This window comes from Notamacropus eugenii, chromosome 1 (assembly GCF_028372415.1).
Source record: "Notamacropus eugenii isolate mMacEug1 chromosome 1, mMacEug1.pri_v2, whole genome shotgun sequence".
Classification (NCBI taxonomy): Eukaryota; Metazoa; Chordata; class Mammalia; order Diprotodontia; family Macropodidae; genus Notamacropus; species Notamacropus eugenii.
This window is the reverse complement of record NC_092872.1, coordinates 257635008-257657268: the sequence shown is the minus strand read 5'-3', so window position 1 is coordinate 257657268 and position 22261 is coordinate 257635008. Positions and strand designations below refer to the sequence as shown.

Sequence of the window (22261 nt, the reverse complement as noted above, 5' to 3'; positions counted from 1 at the left end):
ACGGCTTGGCACGAGAGCAGAGGTGCCGAGGGAAATGAGAAAGGCTGAGAAATTAATGTCTTAGTATTTGGAGCAAATGCACTGCACCCATATCTTGCCATGTATTCTGATTAAGGACAGGTCCCACAGCTGGGCACCCTGGTCCATGAGTTCAGCTCAGGCTGACACTGGGTGGGCTGGAGGGGAAGTGGAAGGGGTTGTGTGTTTGTCTGTGTGTGTGTGTGTGTGTGTGTATCTGTGTCTGTGCAAAGGGTTTATCCCTCATCATCCTCCCTCCCCTCGTACAGCCTAGTCTGTCACTCCCTGCTGGGCCTCATCTGACTTTGCAGGAGGGTAGTATTGAGTGTGTGTGTTAGGGAGTGGGGTGCAAGCCAGTGCAAAACATTTTCCCATCTACCAAAAATGCTTGCCCTCCATCTTTCCCCACCACCTCATAGATATTAGAGGGGCAGAAAAATGAAGTCTACCCTCTTTTCATTCCTCTAGAATTGCAGGGGTGGGAGCTGAGTCTACAATTTTCAAGGAAAGAATGCTAGATTTGGTGTCTGGGATTTGGAGATCTGGGTTCAAATCCTGACTGCCATTTATTATCTCTGTAAGTTTAAAAAAATCTCTCCCCTCTATAAGCCTCAGATATCTATACATTTGCAACTCAAAGCAGTTGCATTAAGATGATGTCTAAGGTCTCTTTTAGCTGTTAAGTCTAATAATAATAGCTGGCATTTTTTTAAGAACTTTTATAGCACAGTTTGTGAAGCATTTTTTCAAATACCTCATAGAGCCTTCGGAGGAAGATGCTATTATTCCCATTTTGCAATTGAAGAAACTAAGGCAAGGAGAGGTTCAGTGGCTCACCCAGGATCTCCCAGCTAGTAAATATGTGAGGCCAGATTTGTACTCAGTTCTTACTGATTCTAGGTCCAGTGCTCTTTCCTCTGAACTACATGGCTTTGTATGCCTTACTATCCCTTGGGAAGTCCAGAGTGCAATGTTAATGGATTCCAGATGTTTCATCAATCTAGATGTTCTTAGTACATCTGATTTGAAGGAAATAAGCATCATCTTGCACTTTTTCCAGCAAGGAGGGAAGAAAGGAAAGAATGGGGCAGGCTGAAAGACTGTCCTTGCTTTAAGATAAAGAAACCGTAAGGGAGAAAAGAGAGAGCAAGGGAACATGGGATCTCAAAGTGTGAGAGGTCTTAAAGAGCATCTCTTCCAACCATCTCATTTTACCAAGCCTCAGAAAGGGACAGTGACTTCCCCAAGGTCACACAGTAAGGAACAGAATGGGGTTTCAAACTCAGGCCTTCAGAATTTGTCATTCCAGGTAGGTTTTAGGGGAGCTGATAGACCAGGAAGCCTAGTTTAGGCTACAGGTCTTTGCTGGCTCAAAGATCTGGGGGATGGAGCTTAGCTAGAAAGACTACCTTTTCTGACTCAGTTCCCAAATTGTATATCTGATTATCCAATGAGAAGCCTAGGTTGAGACAGAAGGAAAATGGGGTAACACCCCTCCCTTGTGGGGATCTCCACCACTGAAAAACAGTGGCAGCCAGAATGATTATCAGGGAAATCTTTCCAAGAGCTTGATAATGGTGTGGGCTGGATCATTTTCTGGTGGAGTCATCTTTGAGGTCAGCACTTTCCATTGGACGACAGAGCCAGTCAGAGGTGTGGATCTGATGACGATTTCTTCTGGGTGGGCTTTCTGCCTCAGCTTGGCCCTTAGCCTGGAGGCAGCATTGTGACTTGAAAGAGGGCTGGATTTGGTGTCAGAAGAGGTATCCCAAAAAGTGCGTTTGATACTCAGCTCTGCTGATGCTCTGGGTGGGACTGTGGGAAAATCAGCTCAGCTCTCTGGGCCTCACCTCATTGACTTCACCTTTAAAACAAGGCAAGCCAGGAGGGAGAAGAGCATTTTTAATTTTCTTCCATTTCGAGCAGTCCCTCATTCTAAGGTCTGGGCCTCAGTTTCCTTACCTCCAAAATGAGGGAGATGGATTAGGGGAGCCATCTCTCTAATTCCAGGATCTCCCCAGACCAACTTGCCAGTTTTTCCAGGCTCTTTGAGTCCCTCTGCTGGCCTCCAGGTAGAAATGTGAGAGACCACAGCCACCCATTCAAGCTCTGCACTGCCCTCCTCCGGGCTTTGGAGACACCAGGGTCAGGCAAGCTATCCACCATTGGGTTTGGAGGTATGCCATAATCGGGCAGCCGAAGGGCGCCCTCTAGCTTGAACACTCCTTGGATGCCTCCAGGGCCCTCCCTTCAGCAATCCATCCGGGCTTCCCATACACCAGTCTCCCTCTGTCCTTTTCTGACACTGTTTTTTCTTCACTACTGGTTTCCTTAGCAGGGGAAAGGCGAGGCCCAGAATCTGGGGGGCAGGAAGGAGATCCCTAAAGAGGGCTTGGGGGCGGAGAGAAAAAGACAGTTTCCCAAGGAGACCCTGGGCCTCTGTTTCCCCAGCTGTAAAATGAAGGGTTCCAGCACAGTGCCTACAGCAGAAGAGGCCTCTCCAAGGGGATGGGGGTGGGGGGGAGGGAGAGGAAGAGAAGAGTCTGTATACCGGAGCCACTGAGGAGACTGAGACCTGCCCTCTTAGGATCCTAGCCTCCCTTGTCATCCCCACCGCCAGACCTCCCCCTCCCCCAAACATCCACACATACTCTATCACACACATTTGAAGGGAGAAGATCCAAGGAGGGCCCAGGGGTAACATTGGGTCTGGGGGCTGCATCCCCAGAAGTGCCTAGAAAAGTTGGCCCCATGTGGTGGAAAGAGCACTGGATTGGGAATCAGAGACGCTGGGTTCTAATGCAGACTCTAACACTGATTTTAGAAACAAATCCCTTTTCCCTAAATTTTAGTTTCCCCAGCTGTAAAATTCGGCGACTTGGACTGGATAATCCTTAATTAGGGTCCTTTCCAGCTAGGAATCCTAAGACCTCGGGATCCAATCCCTCCGATATTTCTCGCCTCCCGGATGGGGGCTGCAGGGAGTGACGGAGCCATCTCGCCCGCACTCACCTTTCAGAGAAGATACTTAGGCCAAGCAGGGGGAGGGAGGTGCTCTGTGAGCCTCTCCTCTCCCCCCACCCTCCCCGTGGCTTTGCAGCCGCGCCCCCCTCCCCCGCCCAACCCCCTCTCTCCGTGTCCCTCCCTCTCCCTCCTGCTCTCCACTAGAGCCCTCGCTGGCTGGCTGAGCTTCAGCAGAGAGCGGACGGCTGGAGCTCGAGCGATCGGTGGTAGCGGCCGCGGTAGCTGCGGGGTGGTAGGCTGCTACTGCAGCCCGAGCCGGAGGCGGAGAGCCCGAGCCCGAGCCGGAGCCGGAGCCGGAGCCGGAGCCGGAGCCGGAGCGGGAGCCGGAGCCGGAGGCAGGGCGGGAGCCGCAGCCCGACGCTCCCCGAGGGCCCCTTCCGGGGCGCTCCGTCGGGCCGCGGGGGCCGGCTCCGAGCCGGGCAGGATGCGTCCCCGCTGTCCGCTGGCGGCCGCCCCAGCCCGGTTCGGGATCGGGATCGGTATAGACAGAGCGCGCGGCCTCGGGCGCGCCCAGCGGGAGCAGGAGCAGCGGCCAGCGCCCGAGCAGGAGCCCGAGCGGGGGCGACGTCGGCGGCTGCAGAAGCAGGGGCGGCCCCGCAGGGCTCGCTGAAGCCCTAGCCGCCGCCGCGGGGCCGGGACCCCGTGTCAGTGCTGAGCCCGAGCCCCCGGAGCCCGAGTCGGAGCCCTCAGAGCCTTCGGAGCCCGAACCCGTGGAGTCTTCGGAGCCCGAGCCCGAGCCCTAGAGCCAGGGCGCGGCTGAAGCGGCTTCCCGGCCTGGGCACACGGCAGCCGCGGGCCACTCCGGGGGCACTGCCCCGCGCCCGCTCCGCTTCGTGCTGGCCGCAGGCGGCCCCGCCGAGGGTGGACTCACGGGAAGAGGAGGCGGCGGCGGCGGCGGCGGCGGAGGAGGAGGAAGAGGAGGAGGAGGAGGAGGGGGAGGGGGAGGGGGCTGGGGCTGGGGGGAGACATGCGATTGGTGACCGAGGCTGGCGGACGGACGGCGAGCAAGAGATGCAGGTGAGCAGTGGCCGGCCACGGGTTCCAGCCCAGCCCCGGGATGGAGGACGGGCGGGCGCCGAGAGAGAGAGCTAGCGAGCTAGCAAGAGGGAAGGAGGAGGAGAGAGCCGGGAGCTCTTGAGGGGCCGGCACTCCTTGAGGGCAGCCCGCAAGCAAGGCAGGCTCTGCCCGGGGAGAACAGGGCACTCCCCTCCTCCCCACCACGGACCTTTGCCAAGGCCTGAAGCTGCCGTTCCCTTCACCCACCCACTCCCCCCCAATACCCCAACCCGGCTTGGCAGCGCCCCCCTTCTGGTCCCCCAGAGCTTGCTCGGCGAAGCTGGGCAGAGCAGGGCTGCGCCCCCTACGCCTTCTCCCTCTTCCTCTCCTCCCCACAAGGTGGACTCCACTCCTATCCCTGTCTGGGGAGGGCGGGGGCGGGGGGTGGGGGGGCCTCGCCTGGCTTCGCTCCCTCTCCGGCCCGCTACTAGGAGTTTGGAGCCGGGGACACCGAGAAGGGGAGGGCACATTCCCCGCAAACTGGAGAAGGGACGGTGCCTCGGTATAGGATGATGGAAGCGCTGTCCCTGATATGTTAGAGGCTGCTTTTGCTAAATGGGGTGGGGATTGGCAGTGCTTCCAAGCGAAGGACCTCTCAGCTGGGGGGACTGGTCAGCAAGAGGTAGCTGGGGAACCCAAAGGAGTGAGGGGCCCTAGGGCTCTGCTTGGAGAATCCAGTTCTGTCCTGCCCTCCTTTCCCTTCAATTCCCTCCCTCCCACACCCTCCAAATGTATACACATACATACATACATACATACATACTATATATATCTATATAATATATATATATTTTTTAATCGCAGCTAGAGACTGAGAGCTGAGGAGCCGAGCCTCTTCCCTCTCCCTTTCCGCCTTTTCCTTCCCAACCCCAGCCCTAGCCCCTGAAATTGGGATTCTACACCGTGCCGTATTCCATGTCACCCGAATTTCTAATCTCCTGCCTATCTTCAGCCTACTCCCCTCTAAGGTACCTCCCTCCCCCAGAGAGGCTCCTCTCGTCTTCTCTGAAGTTGTTTCCCATCCCTCCCTCCATCATTAAGCCAACCTCCGCCTCCTTCCCTTTCTGCAGCCCTAGCCTCGGCCCTCGCTGTACCCCTCTGTGAGCTGGTGATTTTTGAGGGCTTCCCAGGGGTGATCGGGACGCTTCCTTTCTCCCCACAAAGGTTTCCAGGGCCAGCAGCCGCCACTCCACCCACCCACCCGTTCCGGAGGCAAAGCTCCATTCCCTTCCCGCGTCCCTCTGCCTCTCAGTTAGCCTGTGCTGAGAGCCAGTGGTGTGCACTAGGCACACAACCAAAAGCGGAATTAGACGAGATCTCTACCTTAATGTCCCTCTCTCCCCCTAGCCTAAAGGGCTGCCTCCTTCTTCGGCAGCATCCTCTTGGGAAGAGAAGACTCTGCCCTACCCAGGTATCTACTCCCTTCTACCCCGGCCCCTTCCAAGCTCCTGCCTGCGCCAATCTAGAAGTTTGGGAGAAATGTCTGAAAAATTGAGGGGTGGGTGGAAGAGAGGAAGGAGGGAGAGAGAGAAAATGAGGCAGGGATGGAGGAAAGGCTGGCTGAAGGCAGAGGCTGGGCAAAATAGAGCGCAGATAGGAGCTACCCCAGCCCCTGTGAGGAGGATAGGAATGCTCTCCCTGTGGCTTTTGTCCTTCTAGAGATGACTTCTCCTTGTCCCAACATCTCTCTGCCCCAGTTTTCATCCCGAAGCAGAAGAGGTGGGGGTGAGACAGCTACCTATCACCATATTTTCCCCCTATCCCCTTGGAGGCTGCTGTCTCTCTGTTCCCATTTTTGCTAGCTCAGTTCCCCTTTCCCCCAATATATATCTCTCCTGAGTCAGGCACTGGGGTTCCCTCTCTCTTCCATCATTCTAAACCCCCAACAGGCATGATTGATTCTGGGGCCATTCAGGACAGACAGAGTGACCCTAAGCCCCAGCTTCAAAATGGGGAAAGTTAGGGAGATAGGAGCAGGAGATCCAAGTCAGGACCAGAGTGAAGAAACTGGCTTTCCCCATTCAGGGCGGTCCCAACCCTGGTCCCTGGGGGCTTGAAGGCTGCAGGATTCTTCGCATTGTTCTCCCCAGTCCCTCAGTCCACCGCTGGGGGAGAGAGGGAGTCTTCTCTGCCATGACCAGGAGGTGCCTCTCTCTTGCCAGTCCCTTTCTCTTTCTAGTCCCTCTTTCCCTAGTCGGTCCTTTTAATCTAGTTGGTTCTCTCTGTTAGAGGCAGAGAAAGAGATGCCTTGAGCTTTGAGGTGCCTTGGGTTCCCTGAATTCCCCTTTTCCATCTCCCAGAAGCCAGAATGAGACTGGAAGGGGTTGAGCTCAAACCTCCTGAATCTAAATGGGAGGCATGAAAGGAAACAGGGGTTGGTGAGACCATTCCAGTACTAGCCACAACCACAACCTCCCTGCCACTGGCAGACAGAGAATGTCATCTCCAGTAAGCTCCTTGTTCTGGGCACCACCACTAACACCCCCACCACCCCCAGCTGCCAAATATTCCTTGGGCCCTGTCTGGAGCAACTGATTTTGCCTGTAGCCACAGCTCACTAGGGCCCTGAACCTACCCCTTTTCAGTCTGGTAACTGCCAACCCCAACCTCTGTCTCTTTCCTGCTTTTCCTAGGACCCCCACTTTAGCCTTTTGCAAATAGAGCTGGAGAAACCAGAATAGTTCTATCTACCTGGTTCTTGAGGGGACCTCATTAGGGCTGGAGTGGAATGGGGGCAGAATTGAAGCTGCAATTCCCCTTAGATTCTCCAAGGGTAGGGAATGGGGTGGGTATACTAGACCTTCCTTGACTTGCTTTGTTCTTGCTGCCTGCTGAAAGGGGTGGAGTGGGGCGCGGGGGGTGGAGTGGGGCACGGGGGGGGGGGGGGGGTGGGGGGGAGTGTCAAGGAACTGGATGAAGCCAAGCATTCAGAGATGTGTGTGTGTGTGTGTGTGTGTGTGTGTGTGTGTGTGTGTGTGTGCTCCTGACACCTGCCAAGGATGGTCAGGCAAGGGTCAGCAAACTGGTTCCTTACTCTGCCAATGCTAGGAGAGGCTGGACCCACATTCCTTACTCTGCCAGCCAGGGGCACAATTGTGGGATTCTTCCAAGCCTGTAAGAGTAAGGTCAAAAGCAGTGATGAAGATTGTTCAGTCCTTGCCTGGGGAAGGAAGGAATTGCTTACAATGGCACAGTGCTTGCTCCTCACAGGCAGGGCTTAGTAGGCTGAGGGTACACACACCACCACCTCCCAACAACCTCTACACACACACACACACACACACACACACACACACACACACACACACACACACACACACACACACACACACACACCAGTAGAGCTAGGTACAGACTAGGCACACTCCTGATTGGGGGTTGGGCATCACGAGCACAGAATGCTTAGCTCTCACACTGAACTATGTCCAGGGACTGGGGAAGGGGAAGGCACTTCTGGACAAGCCCTGACCTTAGGATCTTTTTTTTAGGACTTGTTAGAGAAGGGGGCAGTCTTCCAGGGGAGAGAACCCCACTGTCTTAGTAAGAACAACTGAAGAAACTTAGAGACTAAGCCTAGTGCTTGGCCTCCCCAAGGAGGCTATCTTTCTGTCCTCCTCCTCAAGTACAGGGGTAAAGGGTAATAATGAGACAGTAAAGCATAGGCTCCCTCCCGCCAGCCCTGACTCCTCCTTCTTTCTCTTCTCTTCTCCTCTCCTCTCTGACCCCAGGGCAATTCACTCTACCTTCCTACTGCTAGAGATCCCACAAACCTTTATACCCTCACCCTCAAGCACCCCTCTCTCTCCAGTCCCTAGCACCTGTAGGCATGGGGCTGCATCTAATCTACTACTGCCCTCTAGGGGTCTTCCTGGATATTTAATGCTTATGGTCAGGGAAACAAGTCAGTGGGGTGGCCTCATTTTTGGCAAAGAAAGGGGATGTGGGATGGTTTGTATGCTGTTTCTAATAGACGGATTAAATGAAGGAACTGACTTGGGAGGGCCTGTGTATTTTCAGCAGATAATTGAGGAAGACGGAGGCTCTGTTTCGTTTCCATTGCAGAAATGAGGCAGTGGGGCCTGAGTGTCTTCAGCAGAGAAATGAGGAAGTGGGTTGGTGATCTCTGATGTTTCTTTGAAGTAAGGAGGCAGTGAGATGGTCTGTATATTTTCGGCAGAGAACTGGGGGAGTGAAATGATCAGCATTTTCAGGAGGGAAATGCTAATAATGATAATAACAAAGATGTATATACATGTAGTATTTTAAAGTTTTCAGAGTGCTTTCCTCAAAACCATTTTTTAAGTATCATTGTGCCATTTTAGAGATAAGGAAACTGAGATTCAAAAGTAGGTGAGGAGTGATTCACCTCTGTCATACAACTAATAAGTTTTGGATACAGGATTCCTTTCATAACCCTGGCAGAATCCAGCAATGGGATGCGTTTCCATTGTAGGTGTGAAGTGATAGAATGGTTTGTACTCTTTCCATTAGTAGGATGAGGGAGTGGGAGGGTCTATTCATCATTTTTGCCAGACAGACAGTGGGTATCATGTCCTTTAGAAAGAATAGACCTCAGCCAAAGTAAAAAGGATGGTAGTTGGATGGGTTCAGTCCCCTTCCTCTCTCCATACAAGGGAAGTAGGATGGTACTTTTTTTCTCCTTATGCAACTGAGTGATCCTGGAAAAGTCATATTTCCTCATCTATAAAATGAGACCTTCCCCCACGGAAACTGGGGTTCCACCCGTAATACCTCCCTGGCTCTAATAGCTGAGCCTTACTTTACCCAGATCCAGAACGCCACGTGCCTTCCCTGCCTCCTCTCTGGCTCTTCTTTTTGTCTCGTCTTTCTTCATTAGAAGGTAAGCTACTTTAGGGCTGGGATTGTCTTATTCACTTGACTTTGAGGCCCCCAGATCAACTCAGTGCATGGCACATAGTAAGCCCTTAATAAATGCTTTGTCTAGCTGCCTCTTCCCACTCCCAAGAAATAACTTCTAAATGAGATAACCTATAAAGACTCCCTCTTGGTGACCAAATCAAGTCTCCCCCTCTGGGGGGCATTAGGGGCCCTCCAAAATCTGACCCCATCCAAGTCACCTAACACTACTTTCCCTTTCTCCTCAGCACAGGCTCTCTTCAGTAGCTTCTTTCCCAGGTTTATTCTCACACCATTCCCCACCCCACCCCCACATATATTTACACATTTAGTCATAGTCCCTCTGACCTGGGATGCCCTCTTTCCTCCTCCTTCCCTATCCTACCAAAAACCCCATCCTTCAAAGTCCAGCTCGAATTCCACCTCCTCCAGGAAGTCTTCTCTGACTAATCCAGCTCACTGGGACCTCTCCATTTCCACTGACTTCCTAAATACTGCAAGCGGGTGCTATACCCTCCAGGGCTGTTAGGTTAATAGGTGTTTTGTTTTCTTTGGTTTAATGGAGTGTTGGGAATTCCTTTCACCTATGAATATGGGCAGCTCTACTTAAGTCTCAGAGAGTTTCACCGGAGGTGGGGGGGGGGGGGGGGGGCGGTGTTGAATGATTTGCCCAGGGTCAGAAACTGGACTTGAACCCTGGGCTTCTTGAATTGAAGGCATTGTACCATTTTCTAAGGTATACTGCTATACTCTCTCTCTTTGTGATTACTGTTAAATACTGTTTGTAGCTGTATGTTCACTGTTCCCTATAATTGCTGCATCCCCACCCCTAGACTATAAACTCCTTGAAAACACAGACAAGGTTTTCTCTCCAGTAGCCTCCATCCCAAAACACAGGGTTCTCAGTCACTACTCCTTACTTACTGATATAATAACTTTAATTTATAAGTTCATAGGAATTATAGCTTGAAGGATCCTCAGTGGTGGTACGAGTGCGACCCCCATCATTTTATAGTAGAATATTAGCTCTTTGAGGGAAGGGACAGTCTCATTTTTTTTATTTGCACTCTTCATGCTTAGCACAGTACTTGACACATAGCAGACATGTGATTCAGTGGGCTTCACACTGAGTAGTAAACCTTAATTAACGCTTATTGGTTGATTGATTATTGAGAAAGAAACTAACACCCAAAGAAATTAAAATGACTTGCCCAAGGTCACATAGGTAGTAGATGGAAAAACAAGTATTCCAACCCAGATCTCCTAACCCCAAGGCTAATCCTTTTAAATATATTTTTTTAAATAACCCCATTCAAACTTCTCAGGATTTAACTGTATGAAAGTATGCAAGAGTCTAACAGGACATGGAGGCATGAGTCTATAAAATCAGATCTGATGATGTCTCATCAGTGGGCTCTCCCATGGCAGCTGTCTTTAACATCTATAGCTCTTACATAGGACAAAAGTCCTTTATTAATCTCCCTTGTCCCTTCTTATGACATAACCCTCATCAAAGTTCATGATGAGAATGACAAAGCTTTTCTTAAGCCACCAATAAAATGTGTGATGCTCATTAGGTGCTATAATTCAAGCCAAGTCAACACACCGTTATTAGGCACCTATTATGCACCAAGAGCTAGGCATTTTCTTGTTAGTCAGTCCTATCCAACTCTTCCTGACCCCATTGGGGATTTTCTTGGCAAAGCTATTGAAGTGTTTTGTGATTTCCTTCTCCAGCTCATTTTCCAGATGAGGAAACTGAGGCAAACAGGGTGAAGTGATTTGCCCAGGATCACACAGCTAACGTGTGTTTGAGATTTGGCAGCAGCTAGGTGGCAAAATGAATAGAGCACTTCGCATTTCAGACATTTGACACTTACTAGCTGTGTGACCTTAGGCAAGTCACTTAACTCCATTTGCCTTGTCTTTTCCCCTTCCAGAGAGAGAGAGAGAGAGAGAGAGAGAGAGAGAGAGAGAGAGAGAGAGAGAGAGAGAGAGGAGAGAGAGAGACTAGATTTGAATCTTAAGTCTTCCTGACTCCAGGGCTGGTGCTCCACCCATTGTGCCACCTGACTAGGGATACAAAGACAGAAATGAAATCATCCCTCCTTATGAAGCTGATGTATTTCTAATCTCTCTTTTTGAGGGGGGAGGGGCAAACCAATAAAGAAGCATTTATTAAACATCTGTGTACGTACCAGGAGCTGTGGTAGATGCTAGAAATAACAGACAAAAATGAAACCACACCTGCCCTCAGAGTTTATATTCTATTAAGTATTTCTAATATCTATTTTTCTGTAGATTAATCAATGAGCATTTGTTAAGCCTCTTAAGTATGCACTAGGTGCTGAAAATAGACAGCTAGGTGGAGCAATGGATAGAGGGCTGGCCTGGAGTCAAGAAGACTTGAGTCCAGATTCAGCCTCTGACACTCGCTGTGTGACTCTGGGAAAAATCACTTAACCTCTCTCTGCCTCAGTTTCCTCAACTGTATAATTAAAATTAATGTTTATACAGTACTTTAAAGTTTACATAGTACTGTACTCACAACAGTTGTAAAAATAAATAATGTGGATAATAAAAGCACCTATCTCACAGATGAAAGGAGATAATATTTGTAAATGCTTGTTCCCTTACCCTAACTTCAAGGATCTTACATTCTGACAGGGAGGACACCATGTACTCAGATAAAGTAAATACAGTAAGTTATGGTAATAAACACAATAAGGTAATTTCAAGAGATTGAAGCACAGCTGGGGGAATCTAGAAAGGCGTTTCCATTCTTTTTTTTGTTCAGTCATTTTTCAATTGTGACTGAATTCTGTGTGACCTCATTTGGGGTTTTCTTGGCAAAGACACTGGAGAAGTTTGCCATTTCCTTCTCTAGCTTAATTTCCAGATGAAGAAATTGCGGCAAACAGAGTTAAGTGACTTGCCCAGGGTCACACAACTAGTAATTATCTGAGGCCAGATTTGAACTCAGCAAAAAAGTTTTCCTGGTCCAGCACTCTATCTAGCTGCCCTTGATTTCAATTCTACGAGATTTTATTGAACTTGGTTTCCCTATCATCAATATGTGGTGACTCACTTGGGCTCCAACGATGGGCAAGAAGTAGTCAGACTTACCAAGAATTCTCTGCAGCCAACTGGTTGCTGAGATCAAGTGCAGCTGTAGACAGAGGGGCACTGACAGTAGACGGGAGAAAGAACCAAGGAAAACAGCTGAAAGCTAATAAAGTCTTCCTTTCAAGAGTACAAGCTGATTCATCGCATACATAAGTCCAAGGAGAAAGAATTATACAATCACAGTATTTTGAAGAGAACTTTGAGTGCATTGGAGAGTTCCCCATGGCACAGAGGAAGGAACAGAAGCTCAGGAAGAAACTAGGATTTGCTGGGTCACAGAGTCCTCATCTAGCACTTTGACCGCTGCCTTAGGCTTCTGTCTTTCCTTAGCATTGGGAACTGACTCCATTTGATGAGCTCTTATCAGTTTGAGGAAAGAGGCTGAGCTTCCCTGTGGTTGAAGGCTGGGATACTTCAACTCCAGACCTGACCTAGACCTCTACCCACCTCAGGAGAGTTTGGAAAGAATTCTTCCCCATTGGCCCCTTCATCTACCAAGGCAAGATTCATAGGTTCAGAAGATCTGGAGTTAGGAGAGAGCTTAGAGGTCATCTTGTCCAACTTGATCTTTACTGTTGAGAAAACAGAGACCTGAGATGGACAGTGACTTGCCCAGGGTCACATGTCAAGGAGCAAAGCTGAGATCAGAACCCAAGTCTGGTGATTCCAAATCCTGAGTCACTTTCACTCTCCCATGCTACCTTCCTAGGATATAGCACTAAAAATGTTTTTGTCCTGTTTTAAAAATTTTAGTTCAGCTTAACAAACATTTAAGTGCCTATTCTATGCCATTTTTGTTGTTATTCAGTTATGTCCAACTCTTTGTGCCCCCAAATAGCGTTTTCTTGGCAGGGATACTAGAGTGGTTTGCCATTTCCTTCTTTAGTTCCATTTATATATGAGGAAATTGAAGCAAATAGGGTTAAGTGACTTGCCTAGGGTCACATGGTAAGTGTGGGAAGCTGAATCTGAACTCAGGTTTTCCTGACTCCCAGCCTGGCATTCTATCCACTATGCCATCTATCTGCTTTATTATATACTATAGGTTCTGGGAATATTGGCAGAGGCAGGGAACAAACTAACAATCTCTGCTCTTGAGAAGTTTTTGTTCTCCTAGAAAATGGAGAATGGTCTTATTGTCATTATTTTAGTTACAAGTTGGCAGAGTTTTTGTTTCAGTTTTAAATTTGACTTACACTTTAAGATATAAAAATGACCAGAAATGTCTTATGTGAATCAGAAAATGAAAGGGTGGGAATTCAATTTTCCTTTCTTGCCATTTTCATCCTAGCCTTGATTCTACCTCCTAACCCCACCATACTGTCCCTCAGCAGTCAAGTTCCATTTTAGGTCAAGAAGGATGAGTAGAGGCAAAGGAGACACCATTATTTTAATTTTCCTTATTCCTGCTAGACCATCAAGTGGAAATTCTCTACCTATTGACAGGCACATAGTAGATATTTAGATCCCCTTGACCTGTAAGGAGTGTCTTTAGCCACTAGGGGGCCCCTATATTGTTGTTTTGACCATCTTGCTGGCCTGGTGGATTGGGGTGAGTGGACAAGAGTAATGAGAAGTATTTTCATTGTTGCTTTCAATAAACTAATAAGCCACTGTGGGATGGTAAGGTCAGAGGACACTTCTTGGAAGATGTAGGATTTGATGTTGCCTGTGAAGGTTGGATAGGATTTGGTTGTGTAGAAATCAAAGGACCATAGACCTAGAGCCTGAAGGAACCCTAAGGGTCATTTAGTCCAACTCTTTAGTTTTACCAATGATAAATTGTGGCCAAGAGAAGTTAAGTGACTTGCCCAAGGTCATACAGGCAGTAAATAGTAGAGGTGCTATTTGATTCCAAGTCCTTTGACCCCAAATTAATGACAATTCCTATGATACCACAGGATAAGGAGGTTGGGTTTCATCCTGTAGTCAGGATAGTGTTACTAAACCATGCCAAAGTACTGAGAATGGTCAGGCTTCTATACAGTAAGAGCTTAGAACCCCTTCAGAAGGAGAGGAGACCTCTAGGATCAGGGAAAAGCTAGAATAAATAGCAAAGGAGATCAGAATGTAGAAGTTGACTTTTACTGGCCCTCAGAATCTTAGTAGAAAGAGATCTTCAGAGGTCACCAAGTTTCATAACCACCTCTTCTATAATATTCTAAATATTTATAATATCTATAATATCCTAAGACATCTAGCATCTATATAGTGATGGGAAACTCACCTAATTCTTTACATTATACTCTCCTAATACAACCAGAGATCACTTTTGCTCCTTTGGCCATAAAACTATGCTTTTGCTGAATCCAGCTTTAATCCTGCTAAGCCTTTTTCACGTGAACTTCTATCTAGTTAAAACACTTACATGATTCCCTTGGGTGGTTGATTTCTTGAACCCAACTGCAGGTCTTTGCATTTATATCCATTCAGTTTCACCATGTTAACTTCAGTTCACTATTCTTGCTTCCTGAGATTTCTTAGATTCTTCTTCTCCAGTCCAATGAGCCAGCTATCCCTGTCTGTTTTGTGTCACACAGATTTCATACATATATCATTTGTGCCTTCATTGTCATTGATGGAAGTGCTGAAGAAAATAGAACAAAGGACAGATCCTTGGGGCATTCAACTATGTACTTCAGTACAGGTTAATATGGGATAGGCTCATACATTTAGTGTTGCAATGTATCTTAAAGGTCACTTAATTCAGCTCCCCTTGTTCTGTATGAGGAAAATGAGTCCTAGAACAGTTAAGTGACTTGTCCAAGGTCACACAAGTATTAAGTTGCAGAGGCAAAATTAGAACTCAGATCCTCTGACACCCCTCAAATCCTGTCCTCTTCCACTTGACTGTATATACAACTGTTCACCCAGTTTCAAATTCACCAAGTATATTATCATCCAGTCCACATCTCTCCATCTTGCCCACAAAGATACCCTCAGTGGCTATATAAAATGTGTTTCTTTAGCATACTCTTTGTATGGTATTCCCTGGATCTCCACAGAAGATAAGTAAAGGCAAGACATGTTCCTTCCCTAGACTGATTACCTCCAATTTTACCTGTATGTAGCCTGTTTGCAAAGACAGTTGTTTGCATGTTGGTTTCCCATTAGACTTAGCTCTTTGAGAGAAGAGACTTTCTTTTACCTTTCTTTGCATCCCCAGTGCTTAGCACAGTGCCTAACACATAAGTGCTTAATGTTGATTGAATGAATTGTGGTTGTTTAAAGTTGAACTAGAGAGTAGTAGTGAATCTCTAGTTGGAATGTTAGAAGTGGTGCAAGGTGAGATTATAATATTAATCATCATAGAAGCAGAAATTTAGAGCTGAGAAGTGTCCTTGGAGGCCTTGAGTCTAATCCCCTCATCTTGCCGATAAGGTCCAGAGACACAAACTGATTTGCCCCAGGTCACAGAGTTAGCGAGTGTCTCAGGCAGGATTTGGATTCAGGTCTTTCTTACTCCAAGTCCAGCCCTCAGTTCACTATGGTACTTAGCTTCCTCTATGATTGTCATCATCATAATACACACTCACCATATGTTTGTAGTTTCTAATTTTATATATTTTAAACTACTTTCACCTTTCTTATACTGCTATATTCTTACTTTGGGAGAAGAGGCTAGGTATTGTATCTGCAGGTCATGAATGAGACAACCTTGGTGAGCCACTGTCAGAGACTTCCACCTAGGTCTCCTAGCTTCCAGAAATTACTTTTTCTACTGCGATGTCCTCATCTACCCTCATATTGCTCACCCTGGTGGCTAAGACATGGGCATCTTCTCAAATGCGTTTTCAATTATTGCTTCATTCACTCATTCAAATCATAGAAGAAATCAGGGGATGTTAGAGCTGAATCACAGAATGGTAGAGTTGCATCATGAAATCTTAGAAGTCAGGGAATGCCATTGAGTCCTGAGGTTATTAACCTGGTGATCAGTGAGTCTTTTAAAAATATATTTTGATAATGGTGTTCCAGTGTCGTATGGTATGCATGAGTCTATGGGCTTCCCCAGATGGCTAAAAGGGCCCATGACGCCAAAAGTTCTGAACCTCTTACCTACTCCAAACCCCTTGTGTTCCAGATGAAGAAATGGAGGCCCAGGGGTTTTAAGTGCCGTATTCAATCCACAAGGCTCAGTTCCTCTGAATATAAATCCAGAACTCTTTCCACTACTCATTCATTCATCCAATGACAGTAATAATAATGATAACTGAGCAGCAGCATGCAGAAGTGGATCGAGGGCCATCTCTGAAGTTAGGAGGGTCTGAGTTCAAATCCTGCCCTGTAGGAGCCTAGGCAATTCACTTAGCTTTTACTGCCCAGGAAAATTTCTAAGGCTACCAGGTGTAGACTGGTTACCAGTCAGTATTAATGAAGGGAGTTTCCACACTAGAGACTTTCCCATCTGATTAAATCATAGCACCCAGCTGTTGTGACCCCACTCCCAAAAGTTGAATTAATTTTTCTATTGTCTATAAGTACAAAACATATGGCTTCATTTAATCCTTGCAAAATCCCTGTGAGATAGGTGCTGTCAATATTATCCCCATTTTATAGACACATGAACGGAGGCCCCAAGAAATTATATCTTGCACAGAACCTACTGTATTATTCTGAATATAGGCTGTCTCCAAATATAGGTCATGCTTCTAAAATTAGATTTCTGTGAAAGGAAATGAATTTTGAGTTATACACTGAAAAATAATTCTGACTGTAGCCCTAATTTGGGGACAAAAATGAGACTTAGATCAGTGTGGAACTGCATGTAGAATACAGTGCTAGTAGGAATTGTTGGGAGGGGTTGCAGCATGACAGAGACATATAAAACATGGGCTCTCTCTCTATGGACACCTAGTCCCTCAAGGGAGATTCATACAGAAAAGTTAGCTAACAACATGAGAGGTCACAAGGTGGTATGTATGAGAGCTAAATAAAAGGTCCAGAGTCAGGGCTGTAGGAGAGGATTCAGAGGATACAGAGGGATCAGTGTGGGCTGGAGAAGCTGCATGTTAAGAGGTAGGATTTAGGAAAGGAAAAATAGAGGGGGAGGGTGGTTTGTTATAGAGATCACTAGACTCCTGTCCAGGAGACCTGGATGCAAAGGTTATCTCTAATCTTGACTGTCTGGATGACTGACCACCTCTCTGGAGCCTCAGTCTCCCCAGGTGTCTTAAAGCTGTGGCAATAGTCATACAGGAAGAAAGTTCCAAGTCATAGCTCTGATGCCAACTAGTTGTAGAACCTTGGGGACACTGACTCTCTCTAAGCTTTAGTCTCCTCCTCTGTAAAATAGGGAGTGGGGGAGAAGGGGAATCTCCAAGATCTCTCCATGTTCTAAATCCCATGAGCTTATGATCCCATGACAGAATTGCAGTGTGGGAAGGAGAGGCAATACTAAGGGAAGGAAAAACTCTACCCCTGAATCTACACTGCCTACATACGGGAGGTAAAGTCTGAGCTATCTCCTCTTGGCATCAAATACCCTTCCTTGCTTTTTACTTCTCTGCTGTCTACTCATTCAAACCAAAACTATTTCCTAGTTATTACTAGTTATGTGACCTTTGTCAAGACAATTGTTCTCTCTAAGCCTCAGTTTCCTTATCTGTCAAATGAAGGTATTAGACTCAGTGACCTCTAAGATCCAACTTTAAATCTATGATACTTGATAACCACTAAGGTTTATTCCAATTCTAACCATCTAAGACCTCTCAGAATTCTCAGATTCCATAAATCTTCCATAGACAATTTCCCCCAAACAGATGGGAAAAGGAAAATAGCCATTTGGAAAGTTGGAAATCATTCCCAGTTGTTACAGTCTTGTTGTTATACACACACACACACACACACACACACACACACACACACACACACACACACACACACACACACACACACACACACACACCCCTCCGCTGAGCCAAATTCTAGGTTCCACATTTCAAGGACCTGTGTTATTTTAATCTTTCTCTCTCTCTCTCTCTCTCTCTCTCTCTCTCTCTCTCTCTCTCTCTCTCTCTCTCTCTCTCTCTCTCTCTGTCTCTCAATGAAGGCTTCTTTGATGTTACTCTTGATAAAGAGGCAGCATCCACAGAAGTAGTGCTAAAAGCTGGCATTAGCCAAAATTGCAATCCCAAGACATGCCTTCTCTCCCAGCCAAGATTGCGGTTGCTTTGGTTCGACTTAAGCACCAGGGCCAGCAGCCCCCAGTCCCTGAAGCAGGTTATTGACTTTAGCTCCTCACTGGTGTAATAATTATGCCTATTTTATATGACACCAAAATTGATTACCACCAGGGTTACATTACTAGAGTATTGTTCACTGCCTCCAACCTCTTATTACATGTTATTAGGGTGTGTGGGGTTTTTTTCCTTCTATTTTTTCCCCTTTCAGGGAATTAATCTCTTCACTGCCTCCTCTGCTTCCTTCAGCAGTGAACCTGATCAGCTAGCTCGGGGAGGGGGAGAGCTTGGCCCAAGAATTACAATCTGGAGGAGGAGAGACTTACCCTGTGGCAGGATCATAACCTGGAGTTTAACAGAATCATTTGTTCATAGAATCTGAGCTTGAAGGAGTTTTAGGGATCATCTTGTTCAGTCCTCTCATTTTACAAATGAGCTATCAAGGTATAGAGAAAGAAATGACTTAGCTACAGTCACTCAGATTGTTAGTATTAGAGCTGGGATTTTAACCCAGGTCTTCTGATTCAAAACCTAGTGTTCTTTCCACTTAACTGTTCTAAATTCTAGAATCTAGCTCTTGGGAATGGGCAGGTAGGGTTAGGGTATACCACCGCTATAGGCTGACAAGTCTAAAGAAGGAGGGTTCCAGTAGATGCATAACCTCAACAAGTCACTTGTGTGCCTGGTCCATAAAATGGTGGCCAGAGAAGGAATCTGGACAGTGTTATTTCAGAGCTCATTAAGCCAACTCACACCCAATACAGGAACCCCCTTCTGCAGTCTTCCTGAGAGATGAGGTCATCCATTTGAGAGTCACAGGAGTTTCACTCCTTCATGCTATTCCAGCACTGGACAGTGCTAATCCACAGATAATAAGTAATAGCTTACATTGATATTGCCTTTAAGGTTAGGCATGTTGATTCACTTGATTCTTGCTACAATCCTATGAAACAGATACTATTATTATCCCCATTTAATGGATGCAGAATCCAGTTCAGAAAGGTTAAGTGATGTACCCAGGCCTACAGCTTTCATGTAACAGTCAAAATTCAAGCTCAGATCTTCCTGCTTCCAAGTCCTTTGGGACACCTAGATGCCTACAGTACTGTTATCCCCATTTTACAGATGTGAAAGCCGAGGCTCAAACTTGTTCACAATCGCTTGGCTAGTGAATGTTAGAGGTGAAGTTTTAATTCACCTCTTAATTAATTTAATACCAAAGTAGACCATTAATGCTATTAGGGAAATCCATTTAGTAGGAAGATTTTTCTTACGTAGAGCCTCAATTTACTACTTTGCAGCTTGCCTCTGCCCCTAGGGTTCAGGCAGGAGCTACCAGGGTGGAGTCAGAGGACTCAGATTCCAGTTCTGGCTCAGCTGTTCACTGACCTTGCACAAGTTACTTAACCTCTTTGGACACCCCATATGCTCAAAGTACCCCAGGACCAGTAAGAGGCACTCAGAAAGGAAGGAAGCAAGTATTTATAAAGTACCTACTATGTGCCAGGCACTGTATAAGGCTTTGTTATTCTTGTCGTTCAGTTGTTTCAGTTGTGTCCAACTCTTCATGGCCCCATTTGGGATTTTCTTGGCTGAGATACTGAGTGCTTTGCCATTTCCTTCTCCAGTTCATTTTACAGATGAGGAAACTGGGACAAACAAGGTGAAGTGACTCGCCCAGGGTCACAGCTAATAAGTGTCTGAGGCCAGATTTGAACTCAGATCTTAATTACTCCAAGCCCAGCACACCATCCACTGAACCAGCTTCTAGGATGCTTGCTTGGCCCATACTCTTGCTTCATGATCACCTATAGTCCTCCTATGGTCTTAATAGCCTTGAGGTCTGCGTATCATTGTATTAAGTCCAGGTCTGTCCCACTCCTCTTTAATTTCCCCCATTTCTTTTAGCTATAGCTTCTGTGGCCAAGTAGCATGTAATTACTTCATAGAGTATAAACTCCTTGAGGGCAGGGCCTACTTCCTTTATTATTTTTTTGACCACTGTATCCACAGGACTGTGGTCTAGCTCAATAGATGCTTAATAAATGTTTGTTGGTTTTTTGATTGCACCTGATAGCCCTTTGAATACGGGAGGACAGCTGTCAGCTGGGGTCCCTTCTCTAGGATAAATAGACCTTTCATCCAGTCTCCAATCATCCAACTTGGTCACTCCCTTCTGCCTGCTCTCCCACTTGCCAAGTCCCTTCTTAGAATACGGCAGCCCACATGTTTCACAGGCCTCTAAATGAGAGTTGACAAAGACAGGGTGTAAGGAGACTAGTTGATCCCTTGTGCTGGACACTGAGCTGGGTTTACCAAGCTGGAGAAATGGGCCACAGAGATCTGTTGGTGGGGATTAATTTTTTAATAGCAGTAAGTGGTTTTAGTAGTTTAGTAGTCAGTGCCTAGGAAAGTGCAAAGTGTTTATTTTATTTAGAGTATACCATGTATATCGATATAAATAAAAATGCAGGACTTCTCTTTTGTTAGGCTTTCTCCCCACCCCCTTTCCTCCTTTAGTAGAAAGAGAATTGGATCTGGAGGTCTAGAAGGCTGGCTGTGTGACCTCAGAAAAGTTAGTTCCCATCTCAGGACTTCAATTTCCTCCTCTATAAAATGAGACAGTTGGACCTGAGGATCTCAAAGGTCGCTAATCAGGTCGAAATTCCATGTTTCAATGATCCTAAAAATCTCCACTCATCCCGTGAGACTTACAGTGAAATTAAGGTAAACTGGGGTTTAGTCTACCATCTTCCCCACAGCGTGCTTATTTCCCACTGCGCCCACTCCCAGAGGATGGAGAGAGGGTGAAGGAGGGGAAGTGAGAGTGTTTGGATATGCCAGAGGCATTTATATGGTTATTTGAAGATGCCAGGATGGTTCTAGGTTTGAGGTGGAGGTTGAGGGGTCTCCTCAGACTTAGGGAGAATACAGAACTCAAGTGAACTCCCTAGGGAGCACCTATAGGGACATTTCACTCTGAACCCACAATGAGCCATTGACCAATTGGCATTATCAATGATAAGTTAGCATTATGCCAACCTCTAGATTGGCATGTTAGTGTTGAGGAGGGGTTTAGATTCAAAGAATCTCCATGAAATAAGTAACCTAAGTAAGGAACACTGAATTTCCATTTTTCAGGCTAATTACCCCCTCCATCTTTTAACCTGTTCTCATCTGACCCTGTTCTCTGGTCCTTCACCATCCTGCTCAACCTTAATTCACTTTTCTTCTGTGTATCTCATTTTTCTCATCTGCAAAATGGGTTGGATTGGATAAGCTCTTAAGTTTTTACTAGTTCTGAATGCTTTGAATTATCTTCCTGCCCTATCATGCCTCCTCCCCAGCTCCAATATTTCCTGCCCCCAGCACAGACTTTTCTTATCCCCTCTTCTAAGCTGATGTCCCTTGCTCCAAACTCCCCTCTTCCAAGAAGTCGGCCCTAATTACCCCACCCCAGCCCATGGGACCAGCCTGTAATTGTACTCACATATGCAGTGCCCAGTTCATACTTCTTGCTTCTTCAAATATTACTTTCCAGTTGATCTCTCTGTATTCCATGAGAGTGAATCTTGGCTTCCCAACCAGATTGGAAGCTCCCTGAGGGCAAGGGCCCTATCTTCCCCTTCTCTCATCTCCCTCACAGCCACTAGTATAGGATAGAGTAGGTATAGAGAGACATCCAACATCAATCACATTCCTTGTTAAATGTTGACCAGTGGGCAGAACATCTAGATGAGGAATGACAGGAAGAAGAAATGGAAAGAAGGGAGGCGTCTGGGAATGGGGGGACAATCATCAGGAAGCAATGAGAAGTAGGGGCAGGGCCATCTCTGGAGGTGCTATCCATGGAGCTATGGGACAATTGAGAGTCTCCCTGTAGAAATGAGCTGTCCCATGATTGGAAGAGAAATTTGTGTCCCTTCTCCCTGCAGGATGGGGTAACTAAGAAATGCTCTCTGTTTCCTGAATGTAGC

The 22261-nt window shown here is 46.9% G+C and overlaps 1 protein-coding gene across 3 annotated transcripts in view; it reads left to right on the top strand.

Moving 5' to 3' along the window:
* The first annotated feature begins 3986 nt into the window (after positions 1 to 3986).
* Positions 3987 to 22261, top strand: part of LINGO1 (leucine rich repeat and Ig domain containing 1) — a 45288-nt gene continuing 27013 nt past the window's right edge. The window contains exon 1 of one of the 3 annotated variants that reach the window (XM_072628683.1): positions 3987 to 4059. In XM_072628683.1, the coding sequence (XP_072484784.1) occupies positions 4054 to 4059 (6 nt within the window). In that variant the 5' untranslated portion in view covers positions 3987 to 4053. Of the gene's footprint in view, positions 4060 to 5198; positions 5510 to 22261 lie in introns of those variants that run through there. The other 2 variants (XM_072628684.1, XM_072628682.1) reach the window with 2 other exon arrangements.